The sequence below is a fragment of the Podarcis gaigeae genome, assembly GCF_964106915.1.
Source record: "Podarcis gaigeae genome assembly, chromosome: 6".
Taxonomy (NCBI): domain Eukaryota; kingdom Metazoa; phylum Chordata; class Lepidosauria; order Squamata; family Lacertidae; genus Podarcis; species Podarcis gaigeae.
In genome coordinates, this window is record NC_139682.1 from 33627470 (window position 1) to 33654773 (window position 27304).

At 41.3% G+C, this 27304-nt stretch overlaps 1 protein-coding gene across 1 annotated transcript in view; it reads right to left on the reverse strand.

Annotated features, from left to right (window-relative positions):
- The window catches only part of IGFN1 (immunoglobulin like and fibronectin type III domain containing 1), a 48989-nt gene extending 25064 nt beyond the window's left edge, over positions 1 to 23925 (reverse strand). Inside the window, exons 1-10 of the mRNA XM_083745275.1 lie at positions 23586 to 23925; positions 9197 to 9266; positions 8380 to 8502; positions 7617 to 7756; positions 6509 to 6608; positions 5382 to 5429; positions 5197 to 5242; positions 4006 to 4183; positions 3285 to 3401; positions 681 to 852 (exon numbers count right to left, since the gene is read on the reverse strand). Coding sequence (XP_083601401.1) covers positions 681 to 852; positions 3285 to 3401; positions 4006 to 4183; positions 5197 to 5242; positions 5382 to 5429; positions 6509 to 6608; positions 7617 to 7756; positions 8380 to 8502; positions 9197 to 9215 — 943 coding nt within the window. The 5' untranslated portion in view covers positions 9216 to 9266; positions 23586 to 23925. The remainder of the gene's footprint in view (positions 1 to 680; positions 853 to 3284; positions 3402 to 4005; positions 4184 to 5196; positions 5243 to 5381; positions 5430 to 6508; positions 6609 to 7616; positions 7757 to 8379; positions 8503 to 9196; positions 9267 to 23585) is intronic.
- Between the last annotated feature and the right edge of the window lie 3379 nt (positions 23926 to 27304).

Genomic DNA, 27304 nt, shown 5'->3' on the forward strand with positions numbered 1-27304 from the left:
TAAGGTGCAACTTCCAATTGGCTGCAGGAGCTTCTTGCACTTAATCGGAAGCCACATCAGACATTCAGCTTCTGAAAAACGTTTGCAAAGCAGAACATTTACTTCTGGGTTTGCGGTGTTTGGGAGCTAATTTGTTCGACAACTAAGCCATTCAGGAACCAAGGTACCACTGTACAAATCATTAACTCATCCACACTCTTGCTTCTCCCATGCCCGGAAAGCGTGGGTCTGGGTGGTTTTCTGCTTCTCCTGCACTTTCTAAGCATGGATCTGAGTGGTTTTGTCCTTGTCCATTCTTTAGTGATAAATCGGAGAAAACATGATTGGCATTTGCTCCAATTTAGCAGTGAAGACTTTGCATTTTTCCAGGGGGAAACAAGTCTGGATGAGCCCTTTGGAAATGCAGAAGTTAGGAAAACTACCACACCTCAACCAGTAATCTTCATCTGATCTATACCTGCTGTTAGTAGGAGATGAATGGTTCCAAACAAGTCATAAATGAGCAATGAATGAATATATGACATTTGGAATTCATCCAGAACTCTGGCATTTGTTTCTTTACTAGTAATATCAAATGAAATGAGTGGTCCCCATTCATTTCAATTTTTTTCCATATGCTATGAAACAAATGCACACCCCCTCTAGGTTCTGTGCACAACCCCATGGTCACGAAGCCTTACATTCTGCTTCCAGCTCAGTTGAGAAAACATCTACATCTTCTACTTTGATCTGGTACACGCCAGCATCTTCTGGCTGCAGATCGTTGATGATAAAATTGTACTTTTTGCCAACCTGTCGCAGGCAGTGCTTTGTGTTTTCACTGTCAAATCCAAAATTGATCATCTGGCCATCCTGAAGGGAGGAAGGAAAGAGAATAAATTCACAGGAAGATCGGAATCATCTTGCAAACAATATAAACCAAAGTCCAAGCAAAATGATCCTTGCAAATGTCCATTTGCAACAAATTGACAGGTGACAAAGATTTGAAGCCACTATAATTGGGAATCATTGGTGGCCCCACCAAAAAAACAAGCTAACCAGGGATTTAAAATGAACACGGATATGTAAATATTCGTAAATATTGAGTTTTGAGAATTTGGGCTGTCAGCATCAGGAATAGGTATTCATGAGAACATAAGAAGAGCCTGTTGGATCAGGCCCATGGCCCATCTAGTGCAGCATCTTGTCCTCAAAGTGGCCAACCAGTTGCCTGTGGGAAAGCAGCAAGCAGGACCCACCCAAGCACTGTTAGTTTCTGTTTTGCCACTGAGCAGCTGCTTGGAGTAACAGGACTCTGTTTACATTCCAGAGACCTTCCAGTCTCACGGGAAACGAGACAGGATGTGACGTTAGTGGTTTCCTGTTTCCTTTGTTCCTTTGTTCCCTTGTTCCCTTGTTCCTTTGTCCAGTTGCTTTCTGCTTCCATAGAGAGAGGGTGTCTTTTCTGTCTGCATAGCTTAGAAATAAACTCTTTATAATGTAGCCCAAACCTCTCGTCTCTTTCCTGTGCTGGAAACTCTGCTGAAGAATGTGCCTTGGAACCTCATCAAAGGCTCAGGTCATTAAACACGTCGGGAGGTGATTCCGAAGACTCGGAGGAAGAAAATGAGCTTTATCAGCTTGGCCGAGCAGAGATCCCGACAAGCACAACATCACTTTCTTCTGCTGTTTCCAGCAACTGCTATTATTGCCTCTGACCATGGAGGTAGAGCAAACCCATTGATAGATCCACCATAAATTTATCTAATCCTCTTTTTTTTGTTTAAATCGTTTTTATTAATTTTCCAATAAAAAACATCCAATTAACATATCAAGTAATAATCTAATAAAAATAAAAAACTGAAATAAAAAAGACCAAATTATCACCCAAATTATAATTATTAATTTTTCAGGGCTTCCCATAGTCTGGACCTTGAAGTGTATCTCCAAATCTCAATCCTGCCTCTCCTCTTTGTTTCCATATTTTCCACATCTCGATTTTAACGCTATAATAAGCAGCCAGGCACAACATGAGGAGATTTCACCCCTCCCATATCCAAGAATCTCCTGATGAGTCTGCTGATTCTCCAGAGAGGAGGCGCGGTTTTCTACTCTCTACTTATTCAGCTCCAGCACCACATCAAAGAGTCAGTCAGTCAGTCAGTCAGTCAGTGTGTCGGAGAGAGAGAGACTGAGTGTTACAGATTGTGTGTAGAGATAAGGTTGCTGCTAAGAGCAGCTGCAGACACTCAGTGTAGTGCAGCATTCATTTATGCTTAGACCTCATTAAGCTCTGTATATTGTTGTATATTATAGTTGTGGATAGGATAAAGAAGATATTCTACAGAGCTGCTCTCCGAGTCGTTTATGCTCTGCTATACTCTGCTGTGCAACGACTGTCTTCTTGTTGGAGTGAATCCGGTGCTCACAACTCTAAGCTGTGAGTCCACAGCACTTTGACCTGTTCCTGTGCAGAAGGTGGTCTCTGGAAGTGCTACCCAGCTCGCCTAGCCCAGTCAGGGCTGAAGTAGATGAGTCCAGTTAGTGGCACTGGCTCAAGGGCGATGCTGACACAACAAGCACTTTCTTCTGCTGTTTCCAGCAACTGCTATTATTGCCTCTGACCATGGAGGTAGAGCAAACCCATTGATAGATCCTCCATCAGTTTATCTAATCCTCTTTTAAAACCACCCCAGTTGGGAGCCATCACTGAAAGTCTCATTGTTTAACTATTTGTACCCCATCCTTCTGACTAGGTTGCCCCGGCCACTCTGGGTGGCTATGTGCTACATGAAACAGTACTTTCTTTTATTTGTCCTAAATCTTCCAACATTCAAGTTCACTGGATATCCAATGAGGACTAGTATTATGAGAGGGGGAGAAAAACTTTTCGCTATCCAGTTTCAGCATAACATGCGTAACTTCTGTCATGTCACCTCTTACCTTTGCTCTAAACTAAAAGGCCCAAACACTACCTCTCACCATAGGAGAGTTGTTCCATCCCCTGTTCTTTTTGACTGCCCCTTTCTGAACCTTTTCCAACTCTACAGTATCCTTTTGGGAGATTGTTGTGTCATTGTTACTCCTCCTAAAGAGGAAGATGTAGGTGCTGTGCTTTCACTTTAACACATTCCCTTCTGAAATTTGTTTATACTGTAGGACTATATATATATACTGTATAGTATACCATGGAGTCAAGCAGTGCTGCTATACATTTCTCGGTTTCTCTCCTGAGCTACTTAGGTCCAGTTCAGCCCAAATGTCTGATATGGTACAACTCCGTGACTTGACTTAATCTTCCTTACCTTGTATAGGTAAATTCTACTTTCCGGATTTTTCAGTTCCATCTCTAGATCAAATGAAGCATTTCCTTGCACCTCATTGACTCTGACATGCCTCAGGTTTCTGAGGTTGAGTAGATACTGTAAAGAGCAAAGAGGAGATAAAGCACAGGGATATAATAGTGGATTTCAAGGACTATTAACACAGCTTAAATGGGGTACCACCTGTTCTGAAGACAACCAAGTCAATTATTTCAACAGCAGCAAGCAAGATTACCATTTCAATGCTTTTTAGATAAATCTAGGTGTTCTCCTTTCTAAGGAGAATGTGCTGTGGAAAACAAGCCCAAGCCTTGTGGCAAGTTCACTATAATACTCAGAGCCTTGGCAATAAAGTTTTAAATTTCACCTGGAGATCTGTGACTGGGTCATTTAATCCGTATGGGACCTTCAGAAAAACTTACTCAATTCTGAATTTGTGACACAGGTAACGTCATAATTCAGCGGTAAAGCATCTACTTTGCAGGCAGAATTTCCTAACAACAGTCCTCAGGCATCTCTAGATAGGACTGTGAGAGATCCCTGCCTTCAATCTTGAGGAGCTGCTGGCAGCCAGTGTAGAAAATACTGAGCCTGGTGAACCAATGAACTGACTCAGTATAAGACAGTTTCTTCTTCTTTCTATGAAATGCAACAAGATGAGGATTTGCCTCCCTAGACTCTGGCGTTAAAGAAGTAGCCTTACCTGTGCCTGCTTGTCCTCTCTCTCCTTCTTCATCTCCTGAAGCTTCCTCAGCATCCCACGGAAGTCAACAATGCCATACTTCAGGCAGATCCTTTCATAATCTTTCTTATCTGCATTCAGCAATAATTGCCAGATCTGTTCCATATCAATTTCCTTCTTTGGAGCTCTTGAAGGTGTTCTGAGAGAGTTAAGTACCAGGAAGAAAAACCCTGATTATATGTGAATAGCAGGAGACATCCTTCTCAATATGTATATGTGGTGGGGTGTTTTTTGGGGTGGGGTGGGGGGTTGCTTTTCATTCCAAACCCTCTTCAGAATATGAGGCAAATCCACTAGGAACATACTAGTAGGACTCCATTTGTTTTCTTTAATGACACCAGATACAGCCTCCTCTGTTTATGATGGGGATGTTTGCAGCTAATGGCAGAATTGCACTCAGCGGGTGGCATTATTAAGTACAATACATTCTTTCTACAAGCTAAAGTAACTCTGCATTGGAACATCTTACCTGGGGAGATGTTGGGCCTCCTACCATTTGGAATCATGAAACAGTAATTTATCAAGAAGATGATTTAAGCCTATCTGTACACACAGTATTTATTATTCACTTATTACATTTATAGTTCCCTTTTCTTCCATGGAGCTCACAGTTTACCCCTTCCTCATTCTATCCTCACACAACCCTGTGAGGTAGGTTAAGATGAGAGACTGCGACTGGCCCAAGGTCACCCCATGAGCTCCATGGCTGAGTGGAGATTCAAACTCTGGTCTCCTAGGTCCTAGTGCAGCACACTAACCAATGCACCCCACTGGCTCTCCCCTTAATATTAATTTTACGATCTTAAACAAATGGTAAAACCAGAAGACCACATTGATGTCCTACCCTCCCACCCCCAAATTTACTTAAGCAAAAAGGTTATAACTTCAGGAGAAAGAGATAAAAAACTGCAAAGCAAGACCAATTGTATAAGGAATCATACACTACTGACAGCAACATCTATTGAGGACTGATCCCTATTACTGTCAGAAGCAAGATATCTGCTTAGTATATACTGATGTTCATGAACATTTTCTGCAGAATATCTGTTTATATAACACCCTCTGCAAGTGGGACTTTGTCAGCCATTTTTTGGAAGACAGGGACCCCCTTCCCCCTACTTTATAAAACAACCTGTTCTTGAAAACACTCACCGTTTCTTTAATGTTTTTCTGAAGTCCTGCAGCTCCTTCTTCAGGTCTGTAAGATTTTTTAAAGAAGAATTGGCATGCAATGAAAATGGGGCTTCCTTAAGAGCTTAATAAGAGCGTTGATGTGGTCGATGTATTATCAAGTGGCAAAGTCTTGGCTTGAGAGCCTCCAGACCGATGCAGCTTACCTGTCTGTGGTGCAGAAGAAGTCTGCTTCGCTTTCTTCTTGAAGCCGACTGATCAGTTACGGCAAGAGAAGAAAGGTGAGGAGGGAGAGAAATCAAGAGGGAAGGAGAATTCCTTAATTAGCCATGTAGTTGCAGGAATGCCTCCTCTAAGCATTGACAGTTGTTACAATTTAGATGTTAAGCACACTCAAGCCTCACAGAATTCTTAGGGCTTAAGTGTACAGTTCATACTTATACCGACTTCAGTGAGACAAGCATGGTTCTCTTTGTATTTGTCGAACTGGGAAATGCATCATCTATGTTTCTCATTTAAATATTCTATTAAAACATGACATTCAAATGCCTAATGGCAATTACAGTAATAGAGAAAGCCCTTTGTTGGCCTGTAGATTTTAATGGGTATCTTTCATGAATAAGAATACCTATAGTTGCATTATACATATCATACTGGATATTTTTTTTTTCTTTCTGAATGGCAGCAGTTCTCCAGGGTCTCAGGTCACTCACATCATTTGCTTCCTGATCCTTTAAACTAGAGATGCCAGAGGCTGAACTGGGAAACTTCTCCATGCAAAGTTATGTGCTCTACCACTAAGTTATTGTCCCTCCCATACTTATTATTTGCATTAATAACGCCATCCTATGCATACCACAGAGCCTAGGGCTTGCCGATCAGAAGGTCGGCAGTTCGAATCCCTGTGACAGGGTGAGCTCCTGTTGCTTGGTCCCTGCTCCTTCATCCTAGCAGTCTGAAAGTATGTCAAGTGCAAGTAGATAATTAGGTACCTCTCCGGTGGGAAGCTAAATGGTGTTTCCATGCGCTGCTCTGGTTTGCCAGAAGCGGCTTAGTCATGCTGGCCACATGACCCGGAAGCTGTACACCAGCTCCCTCGGCCAGTAAAGTGAGATGAGTGCCGCAACCCCAGAGACATCTGCGACTGGACCTAATGGTTAGGGGTCCCTTTACCTTTTTATGCATACATACTCAGAAGTAAGTCTCATTGTACTCAGCGGTGCTTTCACCCCTGGTAAGCATGTTTAGGATTGCAATTTAAGTAATAGTTGGTCCTCAGTGCCAAAGCATTATTGTTTAGGCTGACAGCAACATGCTACCTTGACTAACCTACCCTGTATGATCTTGAGACCAGCAGTGCAGGTGGCTTCCCCATACTCATTCACAGCGGTGCAACGGTACAAGTCAGCATCATCCGCAGTGATTTTGTTTACCTTTAAAGAGAAAAGAGAAATGGAAATCAGTGCAGAAAATTGATTATTGTTGTATTCGCTCAGGTCCTGCTTGCCGGTTTCCCACAGGTGTCTGGTTGGCCACTATGGGAACAGGATGCTGGATGAGGTGGGCTATTGGTCTGATCCAGCAGGCTCTTCTTCTTCTTCTAAGATGCTCCATTTTTAGGGAGAAGATTCACCAGTCCTTGACATTTTACTGCGTTAAAGATTAAACAGTATATTCACAGGAAGCTGTGTATATACCATACATTAAAGCACACAACTCCCCCCCACAAAGCATCCTGGGAACTTCAGTTTACCCATCGCAGAGCTAAAATTCCCAGCATGCTTAACAAACTGCAGTTCCCAGAATTCTTTGAGGGAAGCACATTTAAATCATAGAATCATAGAGTTAGAATGGGGCCAAAGGGTCATCTAGTCCAACCCCCTGCAATGCAGGAATCTCAACTAGATCATACATGACAGATGGCCATCTAACCGCTGCTTAAAAACCTCCTAAGAAGGAGAGCCCACCACCTCTCATGGGAGTCCATTCCACTGTCAAACAGCTCTTACTGTCAGAAAGTTATTCTTGATGTTTCTTGCAACTCGAAGCCATTGGTTTGAGTCCTACCCTCCAGAACAGGAGAAAACAAGCTTGCTCCCTCTTTCATGTGACAGCCCTTGAGTTATTTGAAGATGGCTATCATATCTCCTCTCAGTCTCCTCTTATCCAGTCTAAACATACCCAACTTCCTCAGCTGTTCCTCATAAGGCTTGGTTTCCAGACTCTTGTGGTTCTTGGTCACCCTTCTCTGCACACGTTCCAGCTTGTCAACATCCTTCTTAAATTGTGGTGCCCAGAATTGGAGACAGTATTCCAGGTGAGGTCTCACCAAAGCAGAATAGAGTGGGACTATTACTTCCCTTGACCTGGACACTATACTTCTGTTGACGCAGTCTAGATGTATAGTGTGTACATAGCCATAGATAACAGTTAATCCTCACCTGCAGGATAAACTCATTTGTGGCTGGACTGAATGATATCTGGTATTTCTGAGGATCATCCACTGCCTCATTATTGCGTTTCCAGAACACTTCTGGTTTTGGTTCACCCTTGACCACAGCTCTGAAAATGGCATTTTTACCTTGGAGGAAAACAGAAGGGAAATGTTTCAGTAGGAAGCAGAAATCCACAATAAAAACGGATGATGTAAAGGAATTCCCCTTTGAAATATTTGCCATGTGTTTTCTAGTTCCCTCCTAATAAGAAATAAAGCGTTCTAGCAGATGCCTTAGAAACACCAAAAATAGCTGGTTATTAAGCTGAGGCTCCAATACTTTGGCCACCTCATGAGAAGAGAAGACTCCCTGGGAAAGACCCTGATGTTGGGAAAGATTGAGGGCACAAGGAGAAGGGGACGACAAAGGACGAGATGGTTGGATAGTGTTCTCAAAGCTACCAGCATGAGTTTGACCAAACTCCGGGAGGCAGTGGAGGACAGGAGTGCCTGGCGTGCTCTGGTCCATGGGGTCACGAAGAGTCGGACACGAATAAACGACTAAACAACAAATGTTTAGTTTGCTTGCATTGTATTTTCATTTGCATTTGTTCACATAAAAATCCCAGGAATTTAAAGGAAGAGACTCTCTCCACACAGCCCCCCCCCCGATATACAACGGGGCTAGTTCTCCTCTCTTCCTCCGAAAGAGGAGGAATTTGCTCAGCTATTCAAGAATTGTAATCATCAGTTCTTAGGCAATGCCTCACCTTCCTGTAATGTTAAGGTAATTGGCTTCCGCTCAAAGTCAGGTGTGCTGCACCCTTTCGGAATGTCCTCCACAAACTGTGTGATAGTCACTCCAGGGACGGCCGATCTCTTCAGAGTTTTAACTGCAAAGTAATAAATATTGACCGGAGGTGGAGCAAGAGGACATTTATTAACTGAAACTTCTCTAATAGCTCAAATCCCATTATGCTAATTACCACAAGGCAGCAAGCTCGAAAGATAATTAGACTGTAAATGTCCCCTCACCAAAAAATGCAGTGTTTTGTTCTGACTTCTTTTTGAGAAAACATTTACTGAGCACCTGAGAGAAATAAATCTAGCCAACTTTAGGTGTTTCCAGATGCCTGTTTATTATGAGACTGCTGCTCCTCTTCCATGCAAGATGTTGCTGTTGATGGTTGTTGCACTGTTTGCACAATATTGTTGGCTTCAACATGCCAACCCATCCTCTCCTCACCCTTTAATCCAGATTTATTCTTTTGAGGAGAAATCCATTAAGAAAAGAAGAAAAAAAATGCTGCCTGTGACCCATTTGCAAATTAAGTCCCATTCTGGAAACACACTTTGTATCTTCCATTCCAAGGCCAAAAAGAGATCCTTTGGAAGTAATTTTGGGTATCGTAAATTACAAACATTACTCCCATTCTAGAACATAGCTGTCAACTTCTCCCTTTTCTTGTGAGGAATCCTATTCGGAATAAGGGAATTTCCCTTTAAAAAAGGGAAACGTTGACAGCTATGTTCTAGAATGTCTGTGTAGTTGAGGCTCTGGTCTGCCTTGTTGCTTGCCTCTCTCACCTCCCCTCCGGCCTGCCATTCCTCTTCTGGCAGCAACTGCAGCTCAGCAGGAAAACCTGATGAATTCCTCCTGCAGATAAATGGCAATCACCTATTAGTATACATGGCTGGGGGACACACTAGCAATAACAATAACAGCAATAATTTTATTATTTATATGATGTTGTTCTTGAAGTGTGTGCACCCAGGAAGGCTGCAGAATGCAGACCATTCGTATAATAAAAGGGTACTTGTGATAACATGGGTCTAGGGCCTCAAAACCTCTGCACCCCACGCATGAGAATTTCACACGCACACAAATTCTCCTCTGTGTTAGTTTTTAGATCCAATTTTGTTTCTCCTTAGATGGAGAATGATTGCTGGGGCTATAGGAGCCACAGGAGAAATCAGTACTGTGCTATTTGAGACTAGAAGGCTGGTCTCAGAGAAACTCATATAGCTCCCAAATGGACAAATGAGGATCATTTTACTCCTTTGGATGAAGTACAATAAAATAAACCAGGAACAAAGAAATAGGCACTTTGAATGTTTGGCTTTGGCTGTCTTGGCCTGCCTGCTGTTGGCTGCCTGCTGTTCCAGGCAGAATTATAACTGAAGAAATGCCTATCGCTGCTTGGAAATAAAAGCACTAGGTGGTGCTAGAGAGATCGTTCAGAATCAGAAAATGACGGAAAGTTGTTTGTTGTGCCAACACCATCTCAAAATGAGGGTGCATGGCAGATGTTTGCACACCCTTCCGATGTTGTTCACATAGTCTGCCTTACAAATTAAGGATTACAGAAATAGATTTACAAATTTCTATCTGAGAAAAAAGAGAGGCAGATGCTGACATTTCAGAGGAAACCATCAAAATATTTATATTTCACCAATCTGCTGACATTCCAAAGTCATCATGCCACTTTTCCAAAAATTTTTTAGAAAGTAATGTGCTCAATCAGAAATCGAGGGACTTCTAAGCAATAACTTGCATACCCTATGAAAGAGAGCATCTTGCTGACTTTCTATGGAAAAGTGTACCCCAAATGCCACTTATGGTGGGACCATTCAGGTAGTAGTAGTAGTAGTAGTAGTAATTTATTATTTATATCCCTCCCATCTGACTAGGTTTCCCCAGCCACTCTGGGCGGCTTCCAAGAAAATATTAAAATACAATAGTCCGTAAAACATTAAAAGTTTCCCTAAACAGGGCTGCCTTCAGATGCCTTCTAAAAGTCTGGTAATTGTTTTTTTGTTTGACATCTGGTGGGAGGGCGTTCCACAAGGCGGGTGCCACTATTGAGAAGGCCCTCTGCCTGGTTCCCTGTAACTTGGCTTCTCGCAGCGAGGGAACCACCAGAAGGCCCTTGGCACTGGACCTCAGTGTCTGGGTGGAACAATGGGGGTTGAGACGCTCCTTCAGGTATACTGGGCCGAGGCCATTAGGGCTTTAAAGGTCAGCACCAACACTTTGAATTGTGCCCGGAAACATACTGGGAGCCAATGTAGTGGTTTTGGCGGCCGCTCCCAGTCACCAGTCTAGCTGCCGCATTCTGGATTAGTTGTAGTTTCTGGGTCACCTTCAAAGAGCGCATTGCAGTAGTCCAAGCAAGAGATAACTAGAGCATGCCCCACTCTGGCGAGACAGTCCGCCGGCAGATAGAGTCTCAGCCTGCGTACCAGATGGAGCCCTAGACACAGAATTGACCTGCACCTCCATGGACAGCTGTGAGTCCAAAATGACTCCTAGGCTGCGCACCTGGTCCTTCAGGGGCACAGTTACCCCATTCAGTCACCAGTATGACTGCTTCTTAATTGCTAAAATCACTAGCAGCAAGCAGCAAGTATAGCCTCTCTCTTAACAGTGTATCTGACTGAATTCCTCTTCATCCCAGGTGGCCCAGCCCTTATTGGACATTGAAGCCATAGGGTGTACGCTCAGACTCTCTAAGCCAAAATCCACTATACCTCCACAGGGTTCTTTACATGCCATCTGTCATTGGATGGGCATCTTGCTAATTTGAAATAACTGCTTTGGTCACACCATATACCTCTCTGTGAATGGGTTTCAGAGAACAGATCTTGCAAAAAAACAACAAGCTTGACTCTCTAATGTCATTTCAATTGTAAATGTGGGACTCAGCTACATTGTAAAAAAAAAAAGCTGTTTATATGCAATGTTTATGCATTATAACACTGTGATACCAGATGGCACTGTGGAGTTCCGTTTTCTGCCAACCAGATTTCTCATACAAAGTTTACAACACATTTAACTGAAATGTTTCTTTGATATGCCTAGATCAAGCCCAGATTTAATTCCCACTGAATTCAATGATAATGGAATTAAGGGGTATGAAATCAAATGCAAGTAACTTGTTAGAAAGAGACATTGCTGGAAATGCTTTATGTACCCCAACTGACCGGCACCATAAAATCAGCAATTTGAGGCAAGGGGGAAAAGCCAGAATAAAATCAGAAATAATGACGGGACCAAAAGAATTTGGGGGATTTGCAGTTCCAGATTTAAGAAGATACTTTGAAGCTGCATGCTGGAGCTGGTTGAAAGAGTGGATGCTATTAAAAAATACTGAAATCTTGGAACTAGAGGGATAAAATTTATGGTTGGCATGGCTATTTAATCTACAGGAAAGCACAAATGCATAAAGGATTCATGAAACATTTAGTGAGAAAGGCCCTATTCGAGGTATGGGATAGAATGAAAGAGAGAATTATAGAAAGAACCCCATGGTGGATCTCTCCAATAGATGCAACCTCAATATTAAAAAATAATACAAAAAATGCTTGGCCAACTTATAAAGATCTGGTAGAAGGAATGAATGAAAATACCAAATTAAAAGAATATGAAGAACTTAAAAAAGGAATAAATTGGCTGGAATATTTTCAATTTAATGCTACATATGAGAAAGATATAAAGACAAGAGGATTTGGGAATAAAATATCAAAATTAGAAAAAGGTTTTACAGAATAACCAAAAAATACTCGCCAAAATATATAGATTATTAGACAACATTCATCTTGATCAAGAAAACAAAGGAAAGAATATGCAAAAGTGGGAACGAGATTTAGGCTATACAATTGAATATAAAGATTGGGGGGGGAATTGGACAAAAAATATAAATTTCATGGCCTGCTACTCATTAAGAGAGACCTATATGAAGATGCATCACAGGTGGTACTGGGCACCAGACGGATTGGCAAAAATGAATAAATCAAGTAGCAATAAGTGCTGGAGATGTAATAGAATGATTGGTACCCTATATCATATGTGGTGGACATGCCCAGAGATTTAAAAATTCTGGGACATTCTTCTTCTTCTTCTTCTTCTTCTTCTTCTTCTTCTTCTTCTTCTTCTTCTTCTTCTTCTCCCCCCCCCCTTTTATATTCCTCTCTCTTCCCTTTTTCTCTCTTATCTTTCTTCTTTCTTCTTTTTTTCTTTCTTTTCTGGCTTTCATTGTGGAAAATATGTATATAGGTTTGTCTGCAGTGTTATGTACTCTTTTATTTTATTTTCTTATTTCTTTGTAACAAATCAATAAATTAATAAAATGATTTTTTAAAAAATAATAATAATCAGCAACTTGAAATGAATCCCAGTTTTGTTTTTAGTCGGAAGAACCAATGCCCCACTTGTGCTACAAACACTCATGGCTTCCCCAAAGAATCTTGGAAAGTAAAGCTTATTATAAGGGTATTTGGAGAGTTGTTAGGAGACCACATTCCCCCTGCAGAGCTAGGGTTCCCCGAGTTCACTGGGAAGAGGGATTGACTGTGAAACGTCTCTGGAAATTATTGCTCTGTACGGGGAATAGAGCTCTCCTAACAACTCTGAGGATGCTTAACAAATTAGAGTTCCCAGGATTCTTTGGGGAAGCTATGATACTGCTTTAAATGTATGGTGTGAATGGGCCCTAAGTCAGGGATTGGGAACCTATGTCTCCTGCAGACATGCTGGTCTGCAACGCCCAACATCCCTGACCATAGGAGCCCAATGAAGAAGAAGAAGAAGAGTTTGGATTTGATATCCCGCCTTTCACACCCTTTAAGGAGTCTCAAAGCGGCTAACATTCTCCTTTCCCTTCCTCCCCCACAACAATCACTCTGTGAGGTGAGTGGGGCTGAGAGACTTCAAAGAAGTGTGACTGGCCCAAGGTCACCCAGCAGCTACAGGTGGAGGAGCGGAGACGCGAACCCGGATCCCCAGATTACGAGACTACCGCTCTTAATCACTACACCACACTGGAGTGCCACTATCTCCCCATTCCTGAAGTACTTTCTATGATTTCCATTTTGTCTAACATCCAGGAATATGTTCACAGGGTTACACATGCATTTTAGACCCATATGACTATGCCTATTGAATAATATGATAAACAAAGATAGCTGCCTGTATACTTCTATAGTCCCATCTAAACTGGTCAGTGCCAACACCTGCCAAGATAACACAAACCAATTGGCCAAACAGAGCAGATGATATTCCTGCTATGTTCTATTCCTTGTCCTTATCTGTCCTTATCTCTCTATTAGCTGGTAGAATGACTTACTGAAAGATAGAATCCTGGACTTGATGATGACTATTTCAACAAGTCTGTCACAAAGTATTGTCCAGAGAGTTAAATGGACCCTCCAATCTCAGAGGTTGTAGGAGCTAACAGTAGAGGAGTGGGGTGCCTTTCACAACCTTCATGGTCTTGGTAACAACATGGAAAATTCACCAAATACATAAACGCTCAAGGTTGTTGCAAAAATAAAAATAAAAAATAAAATTGAATAAAATTACAAAGCTAAATCATTTGGTGTGTGTGTGCCAACAGGAAATAACAACCAGTAATTTTTTAAGGAAATGGGGATTACTAATTAGAGAGTAGAAATAATTTGTGAATTGGTAACAAATGGGAGGTAAAAACTCCCCCGCCCCCTGCATTATGAAACTCACCATCATTTTGCTTTTCGGGGGGGGGGGTGTAATTGTGAATAGTTGTTTATTATTATTATTATTATTATTATTATTATTATTATTATTATTATTAAATTTATCTAGAATCTACTGCTTTTAAGTGAGCCATTTGGGTTAAATTCTATTTGTGGAAGGACTTTTCATACAGTGCACATCTCTGCTAATGGATGAGGAGCAGAGATTATTTTTGTATAGGTGAAATTAAGATTCCACCCCCCTCCCCACTATGCATCAATTTGCACTTGTTTACACTAAATTGCATTTGGCATTTTACCACCCATTCATTCAGTTTGGATAGGTCCTTTTAGAGCTCTTCGCAATCTCTTTTCATTAGTATAATCAGCAAAATTGGTCACCTCACTGCTCACTCTTAACTCTAGAGCATTACTTTTCAAGTTTAACTTTTCAAGTTAAAAAAGCACAGTTCCCAATACCAATCTTTGGGGGGTTCTGCTTTCTACATCCCTCCATTTGGAGAACCGTCAATTTCTTCCTATTCTTTGTTTCCTACTCAAACAAATCCTGGCTCACAAGAGGACCTTGTTGTACCCTCACCTGCCCAAGCCCACCACTTAGGAGCAAGAAGATACTTTAATTCAAATCACAAATCCCCTTTTGCTTGTTAAAGGTTCTCTTTTTCTCTCTCACCCAGTTCCCATTTGCCATATAGGAAATACAGCTCTGGGATTCCAATACCTCCTAAACACTGATATTTTGCTGTCAACATATGAACACGAATATCTACAGCTTTCTCACAGCCTGGATAGCTTGGCCAAATATGAGGCATGGTTTGAAAGAGCAAATCTTTATTACTATAGTAAAAGCTGACTATAACTAGCTCATGTATTATTTGTTCTTAATAACAGTGTTTGGATACTTTGTATTTTATAACATGTGTTATAAAATAGTCACATACAAAATGTTACATTAATGCAAAGTTACTAATATATATAAATCAATATCAATTCATTTTCCTTCTGACAAACCCTCCCTCTCAGCCTCTGAGTTCTAACTCTCATCCACAAAAGTCTCACAACGAGAAGAGAAACAGCAGTCATCACCCTAGTCTCTCACTCTAGACTTGTTCTTTATCCTTCGCCCAGAGAGGATTTACTATTCGGCAACCCTTAAAACACAGGGGTCTGCAAACTTTTTCAGCAGGGAGCCAGTCCACTGTCCTTCAGACCTTGTGGGGGGGGCACAAATGCCCCATAAATAACCCGGAGATGCATTTTAAATAAAAGCACACATTTTACGAATGTAAAAACACCAGGCAGGCTCCACAGATAACCCAGAGATGCATTTTAAATAAAAGGACACATTCTACTCATGTAAAAACATGCTGATTCCCGGTCTGTCCACGAGCCAGATTTAGAAGGCGATTGGGCCGCATCCGGCCCCTGGGCCTTAGTTTGCCTACCCATGCCTTAAAACTTGTCATTTCCATGATCTGCTTGCATGAATGTGAGCTCTGCATGCAGATTTGAGCTGATCCTCACACAGATTCATAGCCATAATAGTATTAGGAAATATTGTGCCTCACAACTGTCACTAAGAACTATGAAGTGATGAGCATTAGTAACCCACACTCACATGCAACACAGATCTGAGTTTTCATTGTTATCAGAAGAATCCTGGGTCTAGCTTTTCTGCTTCCATTGGTTTAATGATTATCTGTGGTGACCTGAATCCACGAATCGATGCTGAATGGTCTAGCGAAGGACCAAATAACTACATTTGGTTCGGTTTGCTTTTGTCTTAAGTGTGAGCCGACCTAACTCGCACTTCCCAAAAACAATATGCAAACCAAAATGAGGCTATCCTTTGAAATTTGCACTACTCAAAATTTTGTGAAACAGTTGTTCAACCAAATAATGGGGGGGTGTATATTAGGGGAAAGTGTAAATAAAAATAGTAGAAATCAGTTTTTTTAAAGCATGCAAAAATGCTTTCTATTATGGGAATTTGCTTTGCAAAAATGCTGTACAGTATGAGGCAAAATTGTATGCAAAAATAGGTATATTAAAAGAAATGTGCAGCGGCAAGACTCGGTCTAAAATCACATAAAAACAAAGAGAGCAGGGTAATCAAAATAGGTAATCTTTGGTTCCTGACTCAAGGAAAAGCCTAATAGACACAAGACCTGATATCAGGAAGGCTAATTACTGTCTATCATCACATCATAGCATCTCAGCCTCATACTTTTCGTTCTTACATTTGCTTGATTTGTATACATATTTGAGAATGCAGAGATGGAATAATTGTCTGGGACTATTAGCTCACCATACCTTCCAATTTCCACTACCAAATAGTTTTAATATGTTAAACAACAAAATGTGTTTGGGGTGTGCATGTGTGGTGATAAAAACCAGATATAATGTTCTTTTTCTATGCATCAGCCAGTCAGCCTTCCTCTATGTCCAAAAACAATGAAGATTCTTATGGTGCCTTAAATACTAACAAAATATTATGGCATAAACATTTGTAGAAGACCAGAGTCCGGTTACATCTCCTTGTTTATAAAAAGAGGTAGGGGGTACGGAGAACAGGAATTAACAAGAAGCCTATTGGAATAGTTGTCAAATCTCTCAGTTTTCTGATCTTTCAGGACCAGACTGTTTAAATCAATAGTCAGTCCACCTGAATTAATGGAGCTCAGCTGGTCCATGTGAAAAGCTAGACTAGACATCCTTACTAATGCTCTACCATAAATTCTTGAGTATTGTGTTCCAGATGCTAATCCTATGGCCATTTTGTATATACTGTATTCAACAAATACATATAAATTTAATAAATCAGATAACCCTTTGGGGGGGGGGGACAATGAAATATACTCTTCTGGCAATTTCCTTAGCCGTAGGAACATAAGCAGCCTAATGCCAATGTTGTTTGGATCTTTCAGAATATTATACTGCCTCTCAGTGACATACAAATATCCTATTGAAGCCATGACTGGTTTACACAAGCAGCAGAACTTGTGTACTCCTAAGCAAGAGCCAAGTTATGTCTGATGCAGGAAATCTGACCACACTTCTCCCAGTGATTTCATTTTTACTTTAAGCAGCTATGGAGGAGAGGGCAGAGGGCTCCGATTTTTATCACAGTAGTGGTGCTAGAGGAGGATGGGTTAATTCTGTCACGGTTTCCCTGATTTAAGTCACACATGTGACACTAAACACTGTTAAACAGTCGTGAAACCCTTGACAGAAGTTCCTGGAAAACAATTATTATTATCCCCAGCAAGCAGCATTGCTGCACTTAGTTCATGATGCCATAACATGTCACGCATGATGTGACAAGTCCCTTATCATGTCTTTGAATTTCCCATTCCCATAGTGTCACTGCAGGGTTTTTATTATTATTCTTGCTTACTTTTCCTGTATTTTTGCCTCTGCAGAAGCCACACAGACTCAGCCACTGACAACGATGGGGTACATCACTCCTATAATTATTCGATTGGGTTTTTTTTTAAAAAAGGCATTTATGTGCCATTTGATCCTTAGCGTTTCTGAGTGGTGTACGTAAAATTGAGCCATACAGAAAATACAATAATAAAAAGTTGCAATAAAACCAATTTTTCAAAAAAACCAAAACAAAGCCCTTCCCACTCTAACAATACTATCATTGGGCAGCAAGGCTTAGCCCTGCCCATTTTCACGAAGTTGGGAGGGGGATATTGTTGCCCATGGCATTGGTAGCATTACTGTCATGAAAGTTGCAACCAGTCGGGAACGCTTAAATTTTTCTTTTCTTTTTACAGTGATTCACATTAGGCACCAGAAAACAGGTCCGTCCCATTTCAGCCCTGAGACACAAAATGGAACCAGCTTCTCCTCCAAATGGTCTGATAAATTAAAACCATCTGTGAGGAAGCCAAACTCTCTGAGAGACTGACCTTCTTCCATTTCACTGCTTGTCTGTCTTGCTCCTCCCAACCAAGTGCCATTAACTCGTGCACCACTGAAACCCGAAAAGCAATGGAATATCTGGATGGTGTTGTACACATTTAGCAGCGGTCATGGATTTCAGCGCGTTTCTTTCATGTGACCAAACGTACTCTGCCAGAGTCAGTGTAAAAGGATCGGGGGAAACAACTGCCGCAAAGAGCGGTCCTATCATCCTCCATCATCTCAGGATTAAATTTAACTCCGCTCTTGGTGAGGAGGTAAGCTTCTCCGCATCCTCCATTTTCTCTGACTCACAGACTTTGAGAGTAATAAACACAGTCCTTCATTGTGTGCTCAAAACATCTCTGTGGCAAGTAATGGGTAGGAATCTTCCCAGGTTGTTCAAGTACTGCTGGCCTGAAGCAACTCAGGCTACTGTTATTTCTTATACACCCCCTAAATTGCTGCGGTTTGTAGAAGAGTTTCTCCTACATGTTCCAAAGGCCTCAGAAGCCCTCTCCACTATAACACAGAGAAGGCTTTTAGTGTGGCTTCCCCTGTTCTGTGGAATAGCCAAGATGCAACAGGCAACAACTATCTGCAACTTATGGAAACATCTGGAGTTATTTTTGTTCGAATAGGCTTTCCTAGCTGGATAAATATGTATTTACATTAAGTGTCTACTTCATTAGGGTTTTAGTCTTTTTTTAATAAAGGTACTTGCTATTTTTGTATTTTTAATGTTTTTTTAATTATCTTACATGTAAATTGTCTTGAAATGGTTGTTTAGAAACTGATTTATATTATATTATATTATATTATATTATATTATATTATATTATATTATATTATATTATTATATTATTATATTAATGATGCATCTCAAAGGGTCTTTGTCCCCTCTTAGTCTGAAGAATATTAATTCAGGGTCAAAGTCTAAACTTTTTTCAGTTTCTTGGGCATGGTTGGCCAATTGGTGTCAAGAAAGGACAATACTTTTTTTATGTATGCTACCACAGCAGCAAGGATTCTTCTAGCAAAGTATTGGAAGACACAAGAATTACCTACACTGGAAGAATGGCAGACGAAAGTGATTGACTTTATGGGACTGGCAGAAATGACTGGCAGAATTTGTGACCAAGAGAAAGAGACGGTGGAGGAAGATTGGAAGAAATTTAAAGCTTATCTTAAGAACTGTTATAAAATTGATGAGTACTAAAATGTCAAGGGAAAGGAAGATGTAGAATTACAGCTGAAACTGTTTGATGAAGTAAGATGAAATTGAGAAAGATTAAGTTACAATTTAATTGGAGTAAAGGGTTGCTGAAAAACTGTAAAACAAGGATGCAGTGAGGGTGAGGTATGAGGAAGTCCGAGAAAGAAGGTTTATGAAAATGAGGACATGAAATTATACTTGTTTGTATGTTCTTGTTTGTCGATGTTTGTATGTTATTTTGTATTTTGTTTTAAAATTGGAAAATCATTAAAAATTATTTTTTTAAAAAATAAACTTTTTTCAGTCAACTGGCTCATAGGCACGTGCTTTGGCAAAAGTGTCAGATATGACCAAACTCTATGCCCAATAGAGCTCTAGTGGGAAATGACAGCTTGGAACATTTCAGCATAAACTATTCAGAATGGAAAAAGGATCATTAGAAACATTCACGAGGCCGTCAATGGGACTTAAAAGGGTTTTGAAACCATAACCAGCTTTACAAAGTCTTCCAGCGAATTCTATACATTACATTTTTTACTGCAGCAATACACACATCATTTGAATGAGCACAGGATTTATATTAGACATTTTTAGGGGCAGATGGGCATTTTCCTGAGAGTATATTGCCACTTAAAATTGATTCCCATGACTACCCTCTGTTTCTCTTTGGGGGGGTGGGAGTGGCAGCTCACTATGACTTGCAATCATTAGTGCTGTGAACAGATGTAGTTATGTCTGGGGGCCAGCAAGACCCTCAGAGTTCTATATATATTGACTTGGTGGATGAACTCAAAATTCTGCATGTATGTGCCATTGGCTTGGATGTAACTATCTTTGTTGCAACAGTTTCTGCACTGTGAGTTTTTCTGAGAATCAACCCTAAGGGATTGAGAAATATAAATGCTTCAATTTTAGTGAAGGTCTTTGGCTGTATGGTTTGATGACTATTACTCAAGTTACTTTTAAAACACAGAAGTGTTGCCTCATGCATTGTTCCTTAAGATTCATGGTTTACTGTGCATGGCACTGTGTGGATTTCAGATAGACCAAGGGTGCAGAACTTGTGGACCTCCAAAAGTTGCTGGATTCCAGCTCCTATCAATTCCTGTGAGGATGATCAGTGGTCAGAGTTGCAACAAAACAATAACTGAAGGCCTATAGATTAATCATTATTCCCCACCTCTGAGACAGAAAACACCTAAAATAGATCTGTAGGTTGCATATCTTCCTATGAAACAGATTTATATGATAGCCTACCAGCATCATACCAGTTTATGTACTTTAAGAGATGTCACTGAAAAATGCACTGAAAAAATTGTCTTTTACAAGTAGCATGAGTAGTGATTATCCAAGAAGGATTGTTACATCCTGCCCTTTGAGTCACACTATGGCCATCGTATGATTACAGACATCCTGTAACACATTCTGATGCACACTTACTTGAAAGTGAGCCCCATTTTCTTCAGCATGCCCCATTCCCAAGCATGCATGCATAGGGCTATAAAGGTAAAGGGACCCCTGACCATTAGGTCCAGTCATGGCCAACTCTGGGGTTGCGGTGCTCATCTTGCTTTATTGGCCGAGGGATCCGGCGTACAGCTTCCGGGTCATGTGGCCAGCATGACTAAACCACTTCTGGCAAACCAGAGCAGCGCATGGAAACGCCGTTTACCTTCCCGCCGGAGTAGTACCTATTTATCTACTTGCACTTTGACGTGCTTTATAGCATAGGGCTATAGCCATGGTCAATTAATTATACTAGTTTTTAATTAAGCGATTACATCTGATTCCTTACACCTACATAGGAATACATATAACGGATCAAAAGTTTTTAGTTTGTTAATATAAGCAATGAATTAACACAATGCTACAGCACTTGTTCATACTTTTAGTTCTGGAGTCAGTGAGAAGGACTATAGCTCAGTGATAGAGCTTCTGCTTTTCATGAAGAAGGTCCCACTCATTGTAAACAGCACTGAGCCAAATAGACCAATGGTCTGACTCAGTGTTAGGCAGCTTCCTATGTTCCCATGCTCCCTTTAATTTTTATACGGGGAGCTGTTTATATGAGGACAGCTAGCTTTTCTTCTGACATGGCATGTGTTCAGTTTTCTTATGGGAATCATTCTGTTAAGACAACCGTATAGTGCGGCCCTGTTGCACAGGTTTTACCACTGCCGAAATGTACATGTTAATCGACTCCTGGCAGCAACAGAAAGCCCTGACCTAATTTGTGGCCACATTTTGACTGAAGTGAGAATACATGGTAGGCTTCCCCACCCCAACTACTTCCAGTTTGGTGGTAAAGGAAGCTACCAATTAATGTATAACTCTCTAAAGCATAAGCTTTTGAGATGAAATGTCCCCATAGGTCTGACCCCAAACCCACTGACCAAAATGAGCTGTGAATAACAAACTGGCATTCATACTGTACATTGTTTGCACAAAGAGAACAAGTTCACAGGTGGACGTCTGTCAAATGTAATAGCTTTAAATTAGGCCTTCATATTTAGAGGGTCCACGTTGGGTCTTCTAAATAACAGTTTGAATGCATTTGACACTGACTGTTCGCAGGCTTTCAGAAGCGCTTCTAAAAAAACAGGTGGCCAACTTGCAGCTTCTATGTCAGACATGGGCTGCATATCTGAAGAGTTCTAAAACTGTAGCATGCCTCTTGCACGGCGAGACCTTTCCTCCAGCAAGCAATGGCTGTCATTCTGATGTCTTTGCACACTTAAGTGGTATACGAGTGTGCCTGTATGCCGGTCAGCAGGAGGTAAGGATTAAAATCTAACCTCACAAACGTAGAATGCGTCAACGTGCAGCCTCCAAGCTATAAATTAGACCCTTCCTTCCCCCTGACGTACAGAATCTTTGCTATTCCCTCACTTAAAACTGATTTAAATGACTGTCCAGTGCTGTTTGTCAACTTGACGTCTGATTTAGATGAGGCATTGCTTGCTTTTAAATCTGACACTCACACTTCTTCCCTGACCGTCCTGCTCTTACAGCTTCCAGTCTCCCGGCACTCCTGTTCCGGAGAAAACAACAGAGGTAGAAGTGCTGTTTGGCCCTGCTACCTAGGCAGGAAGTCAGAAGGCCTGCTAGACGCATCATCCTACCTTCCTTTGCTAGAATGTGTCAAAATGCTTTTCTGTGCCTGAATATTAACAGGCGCAGAAACTATGCTCTGCGCTACCGCTCCATATAGCCTTATATGGCTGGCGCGTCTCATCAGATGGTTTCTCGCTCCAGCTAAAATTAACAGTGGGTGTTCCAAAAGTTTCGTGTGTGGTGCCGTCTGGCACATAATCAAATAATCACATTGTTTTAAAAAAGGTAAATATAGCAGAAAATATTCAGGTTTGAAGATTAATATTTTTCATATTCCCTGGAATCTGAGGATAGTGGTGGTCTTATCAATACTATTGAGAAAGTTGTAAGCGTACTCCGTTTTTATGTGCTTCAGTTCAATGGAATTTAAAGGCACATAATTGCATGCAAGATTATTGCCATGTTCGCAGTATGGTTCATTTATTTTATTTTTTTGGAGGAGAGAAATCTCCAATTTACAGCTTCTTGTCCTTAACTTGTTAGCCTTCTACACTTGAAATAATGGGTAGAAGTCAACTAAACGTTACTCAGAGTACGCCCGTTGGAATTAATAGACCTAAGTTACTCATGTTCATTAATTTCAATGGGTCTACTCTGAGTAGGCCGAGTGTTGAATTCCACCCATATTCTAGAATTCCCTATAAATAGAGAATAGCTCCTATAATTTATCTTGCATTTTGGGTTAGTGTTGGGTATGCTACGATGTCTGACCATATGTTATTTTCAATTTAATTCAAGTAGCTGCATCGGCCAGTTTTATAGCCTCAGCTATGAAGAGCCAATATTTGATAAGGACAATTGCATATTAGAAGAATACAGCCGATTAGAATCCACGTCTTGGTTTGTACTTTCTCAGAGAAACCCCTCTTTAATCAGCAGTCCTGAGGGGGGAAGGGGGGAACCCTAGGTGAACCCATAGAGCTGCCCTAAATGCTTCTAATACATCAAAAATTGTACCAAGAAACCAGCCAGAAGGGAGCTCCCTCATCCCTCTCTGCACACCTCTGTTACCCCATAACACTTCATAACCATGTGGTGGTTTCGATAGCTTTAAAGAGGCTATTTTGGAACTCATGCATTTCCCCTTTCTAGTCCTTCGAGAAGTATCACACTGGCTGCTTACCCAGCTGTCAAATGAAGAGTATCGGCCAAAGGACGCCTCTGTCATGCAAGTACAATCTAACACAAGATGCTCCTGAGCTTCAGGAATTTGTGACTCACCTGTCCGTGAGGATACTCCCTGTCTTCTCTGCCCTTGTCACAGCTTCCTCTTTGCTGCTTCCCACAAGGGTCTACGTTGTAGTCAATACTCCTGCAACTGAACAGCTAACTTAGAATTAGGTCATCAAGAGCCCTCTGCTCCTCTCCCTCAGTCCGTCTCGCTTTTCCCCTCTCGCTCTCTTAATCGCTCTCTTGCCCTCTCCCTTTCATAAGGTGAAAGCTTGTCAGAGAGCTGTTAGCCTGTAATAAATCCAAATGATTTTTTTTATTGGAAACTTATGGCATCTGCCTTGTAGCCACTATACTATTCCAGTGCATGCCAGAGACGGCGCTGCACAAATTTGAGATTAACTCTAATTCTTTGGCATTTCATAAATCAATTCTGAAGTGTTAATTTTCTGCGGATCTGATTTCCTCTTCAAACTGAAACCTTCAAAGCTCCCCCCTTCTGGTAAAACCTTTAAATATTTCCACGAGGGGCACAACAATGTTTGTATACAGCGGCGAGACTTCCACATTTTCAGAAGTGGTGAGCACTCACAATTTTTTCTGAACCAATAGCTAAGCACTTTCTGATTTTTTTTCTTTTTAAAAACCTTAATTGTGGTTATTAATCTTAGAAGATTAGTTAGAACAATTAATGTTCTTATTACATACATCAGAGGGGGGACTTTTAAAAGCCTATGGTTGAAATCCAGTGTTAGTCATTCTTAGAGTAGACCCACTGAAATCAAGAGAAAAGCAGCTTCTTGTGATTTGTATAATTCTATGCTTTGCCTCGATCCTTCTATGCCAGGGTGGTATAGTGGTTAGAGTGTCAGAAGAGGACCTGGGAGACCAGGGTTCATATCCCCATTCAGACATGAAGTTCACTGGGTGACCTTGGGCCAGTCACTCCTCTCTGCCTAACCCACCTCACAGGGTTGTTGTGAGGGTTGAATGAGGATGGGGAGAGCCATACTTGCCTTCTTAAGTTCCTGGAAGGATAAGGTGGAATATAAATACAAAAAACACTCTTATGAGTGTTACAAAGAACTCTCTTATGGCTTTCCTGGTCACTTGAATAAAGCGACTGGATTTGCATATGCAAAATGCAACACTTGTCCCTCCACTGGAGTGAATGGAGCAGCCTGTATTTGCAGTAGATCTCTCTGTATGTGCATCTCAACACTGAAGTGCCAAAGTTTATTTTTAGTCTTTCAGATATCATCTGCCCTGGATCTTTAGGATAAAGATGTGATATAAACTGAAAATAAAATGTATTTGCTCCAAGATGTTCTCTATAAATGTTATAGTGAGTGTAAACAAAACAACAACCAAAAAACCCCTGCTGATTGCCAACATTAACACATGAATGTTGACAATCCCAAAAAAGTTTTGCGAATATCTTAAAACAGATTATCTGTCTCCCTGCTTTCCAAAACATAAACAAGTAAGTGCAGGTAATCACATGCAGGTGACTGTTGACATTATTCACCACATCTCTGAATTTTCAGACATTCATAAAACTTTGCTGAGGTTGTTATATGTGAAATGCTGTTACAAAACTTCAAACATCCCTTGTAACAAATCACTAGGGAAAGAACAATACACAGCAAAGCAGGCATACATGTACTCCTTACTGGTTCATAGCAGCCAGGTTGTTATAGAATACACATACAACTTTTATGAACATTTAACTAACTACCTTAGAATTTCTGTTAGCGAAACATCTGCCTCAAAGGTATAGCAATTACTCCCCATTACCCCATATAAACGGGGAGTAATTACTCCCCATTACCCCATATAAACAAGGGATGCGGGTGGCGCTGTGGGTTAAACCACAGAGCCTAGGACTTGCCAAACAGAAGGTCGGTGGTTTGAATCCCTGCGATGGGGTGAGCTCCTGTTGCTTGGTCCCTGCTCCTGCCCACCTAGCAGTTCGAAAGCATGTCAAAGTGCAAGTAGATAAATAGGTACCGCTCCGGTGGGAAGGTAAACGGTGTTTCCGTGCGCTGCTCTGGTTCACCAGAAGCGGCTTAGTCATGCTGGCCACATGACCCGGAAGCTGTATGCCGGCTCCCTCGGCCAGTAAAGCGAGATGAGCACCGCAACCCCAGAGTCAGTCATGACTGGACCTAATGGTCAGGGGTACCTTTACCTTTACTTTACCCCATATAAACACTACTTATTGCTTTTCTTTCTTTAAGCATTAGCAATGGTGTAAAATGAAGGCACATCAAATTGCCTACTCCACTACCCCAACTCCAGGCTTAGTTTAGGGTTGCCATATTTCAAAAAGTGAAAATCCGGACACAAAAGTTGTTGAGCTATTTTTAAGGAAATTCGCCAAAAAAGCAACATTTCAAATATGGGTTTCCCCAGATATTTTTTACTGATTTTTGGAAATTCCGCTCAGATGCTATTTCTGATGGACAAATCCCAGATATGTCCAGGGAATCCCAGACGTTGGCAGCCCTTGGCTAGTTCCATAGCCTTTCTTCGGGGCCACAATCAGCACCTGGCAACCCTGCAGCAGCTGGGGCCTAAGTGCCTTGGCAGGAGCCATCAATGCTGAGGCATGCTCTGCCCACTACTCCCACATTAGCACTGCCAAACAAAACTTCACCAATCTCCTCCCTCTCCTCTAGGGACTTACCTAGTGGTGGGTTTCCCTTGAGACTAAAACACCCCCTAAGCTGCACTTGGCTGTTTCCCAAATAGCAATGCTGCAAATTACTCAGTGTATCTGCTGCTTGGCTCTCACCACTGGGCAAGGAATGGGGAAGACCCACTCATCCTTAGTTTGGGTCCTGTCTTTCTTCTCTTTGAAATGCATCACTAGCAGTAATGGTTGAAGAGGCCACCAAAACCCTTAATTGTGTGAAGTTGAAAGTCTGCTATTTAGATGGGTAATTTGGTCCTTTGGCTTAGAACACCAAATTTCTCCATGTGGCACAATTGACATCGGTGTGTCCATAGCCTCTACCATGTTAGAAGCATACCAAGCAACTGGAACCTGATGGCATCTAATCATGTTTCTGTATCATAAATCTACAAACCTCTCCAAAAATCAGAATGTTCAAAGCACACACGTGTGAATGATCTGTTGACTAAAAATGGTACAATGGTTCATTTTGGGCTCCATTGGCGGGGCTACACCAGTGTGGTGTAGTGGTTAAGAGCAGTAGACTCGTAATCTGGTGAACCAGGTTCGCATCCCCGCTCCTCCACATGCAGCTGCTGGGTGACCTTGGGCTAGTCACACTTCTCTGAAGTCTCTCAGCCTCACTCACCTCACAGAGTGTTTGTTGTGGGGTAGGAAGGAAAAGGAGAATGTTAGCCGCTTTGAGACTCCTTCGGGTAGTGATAAAGTGGGATATCAAATCCAAACTCTTCTACACTGCTTCTGCACAGCGGTTTAACACCACATCTTCAATCTAACCAATACAAGCTTTATTGCCCAACTAACCTGAAATTACCCCTCTTTGGGTTGTGCATCTTAATGGACTGATGACTCCACAGTAACTGTCCTATAGTGCACTTGGTGTTTGACATCACATGTGTTTTGAAGAACTAATTGTACACGGCTATTTCTGTTTGTTCTGGATTTGGGGAAACAGTGGCACTACCAGTTCCAAAAGGAAACATGGCAACATCTGGAAGTAGTAACATGCTTCATAAAAGCAATTTGACACCATATCATTTACTTTTCCTGTACCGTTTTGCCTTATTGGTAT